The sequence below is a fragment of the Thamnophis elegans genome, chromosome 14 (assembly GCF_009769535.1).
Source record: "Thamnophis elegans isolate rThaEle1 chromosome 14, rThaEle1.pri, whole genome shotgun sequence".
Taxonomy (NCBI): Eukaryota; Metazoa; Chordata; class Lepidosauria; order Squamata; family Colubridae; genus Thamnophis; species Thamnophis elegans.
The window spans coordinates 10,588,292-10,590,139 of record NC_045554.1 but is presented as its reverse complement, the minus strand read 5'-3'; the positions used below and the strand labels follow the sequence as shown (position 1 = coordinate 10,590,139).

Here is a 1,848-nt window from a genome sequence, read left to right as displayed (position 1 = left end):
GCCAAGACTATCCCCCCTTTTTTTTCACGGTTTCCCCATCTATAAAAGAAGGTTTTATTCTGGGCCTCCCATCTCACGCCAAACTCTGCCATGCAGTCTAGACATGTTGCCGTGGGTTTAAGTCCAGCTGTCACCATGGGGATAGACTCGGGACCTCTGTGAATTTTTGGGAAGAGAGAGAGAGAGAGAGAGAGGAGGAGGAGGAGGGGGGAAGAGAGAAGAAGAAGAGGAGGAAGAAGAAGAAGAAGGGTGGATGGGCTTTTCTTTTTAAAACCAGGAGCAAAAAGAAACCGCTTGCCCCTTTGGGGGTCTGGAAAAGGGGGACCACTGCTCCCTGCCTCCCCCCCAAAGGCCATTGGTTCCTGCCCTGCCCTCCCCCCTCTCCCCAGCCCCCCCCTCGTTTCTGGCACCCCTCGTGGGTTTTTTTTCCCCATGCTAGGAGGAGCAGCGTAAGAGAGACCTGGCGTCCTTCGCATCTGTCACCTAACCCCTGGGCGAGCTATTTAAAGCCAGGGGCCTTGCTAGATTTTGTCTCAACCTATTTATGCATCGCTTGGACTTGGCACGGGGGTCTCCGGAAGAATAACTCTCTCCCCCCACCCTCACTCAAGGCTTGGGAACAATCGGAAGAGAGACAGAGAGAGAGAAAAGCTATTCCGTAGCACCAGCGCCAGCAGCAGTGCCAACCGCTGTCCGTCCGGCTGCCTTCCTTGCTTGGGCTGGTCTGGGCAAACAAGTGATACACACACCCACCCACGCCCGTGGTGGGGGTACCGAGAGCATGAAGGCCCCCCAAGCCCTCCTGGTTTGCTCTTCTTTGGCGTGGCTGCTTCAACCGGGCTCCTTCCAGCCTTACCTTCGGCTCCGCCCTTCCCCGAGCGACAACCTGCCCATCAAGGATATTATCGAGCACCCGGATCCCGAATACGACCCCAAGGAGCAAGATTTGGACGACCGGACTTTACGCAAGAAGCTGGGCAGCCACTTTGACCCCAACTTCATGGCGGTGGCAGCGCCAGCTCAAGGCAACCTCTCTAGCTTGGAGCCTTTGCACAAGTTCAAAGGTCAAGGGGCTTTGCCCGGGGAGCTGAAAAAGCTGGACCTGGCCGAGACGCCCTATAGGACCAAGGTCAAGATAGGCAAAAAAGCCAGGCGGAAATTCCTCCAGTGGCTTTGGGCTTACACCTACTGTCCGGTTATGTATACCTGGAAGGACCTTGGTAGCCGTTTTTGGCCTAGGTACATCAAGGAAGGGAACTGCATGGCCGAACGCTCTTGTTCCTTCCCGGAGGGCATGTCCTGCAAACCCATCAAATCAGTCACCAAGACGTTCTTGAGATGGTACTGCCAAGGATGGTCCAAGCAGAAATATTGCACGTGGATCCCCGTCCAGTATCCGGTGATTTCAGAGTGCAAATGCTCCTGTTAATTCTGGGGGAGAGAGGGGAAGGTGGAGGACTTGGGGTGGGGTGGGGGTGGGGGAAACGTGCTCCCCCCACACACACTCCTGGATGGATCACGCAGCATGCGCGATGGAGATGGGGGCTTTAGCTCCCCGAGAGCCTCCGCTAATGCTTTTGAGATGTGGGGAAAGGAGGAGAGGAGGACGTGAGGTTGCACTCCATCCCTACACCCGGGTTCCATCCGGAAGGCAGGCTGAAGCATCCGGAGAAGGTGGCTAGGAACTCAAGCCGCCTGGGTGAACGGACTTGACAGGTGCCAATCATCCTCCAACACTCCCCCAGCGAAGCTTGGAGGGTTCAAATGAAAAAAAAAAGAAAAAGAAACGTTGAGAGAGTCCTGACAAAGAGACCTACGGACACCAATCGGTGTTTGCAAGACACTTTG

The 1,848-nt window shown here is 55.4% G+C and overlaps 1 protein-coding gene across 1 annotated transcript; it reads left to right on the top strand.

The window, feature by feature from the left end:
* The first annotated feature begins 264 nt into the window (after nucleotides 1-264).
* Nucleotides 265-1,429, top strand: LOC116518085 (noggin-2-like). The gene has a single exon (XM_032231336.1). It carries the CDS (start codon nucleotides 782-784, stop codon nucleotides 1,427-1,429), a length of 648 nt encoding a protein of 215 aa, XP_032087227.1. The 5' UTR covers nucleotides 265-781.
* The last annotated feature ends 419 nt before the right edge of the window (nucleotides 1,430-1,848 follow it).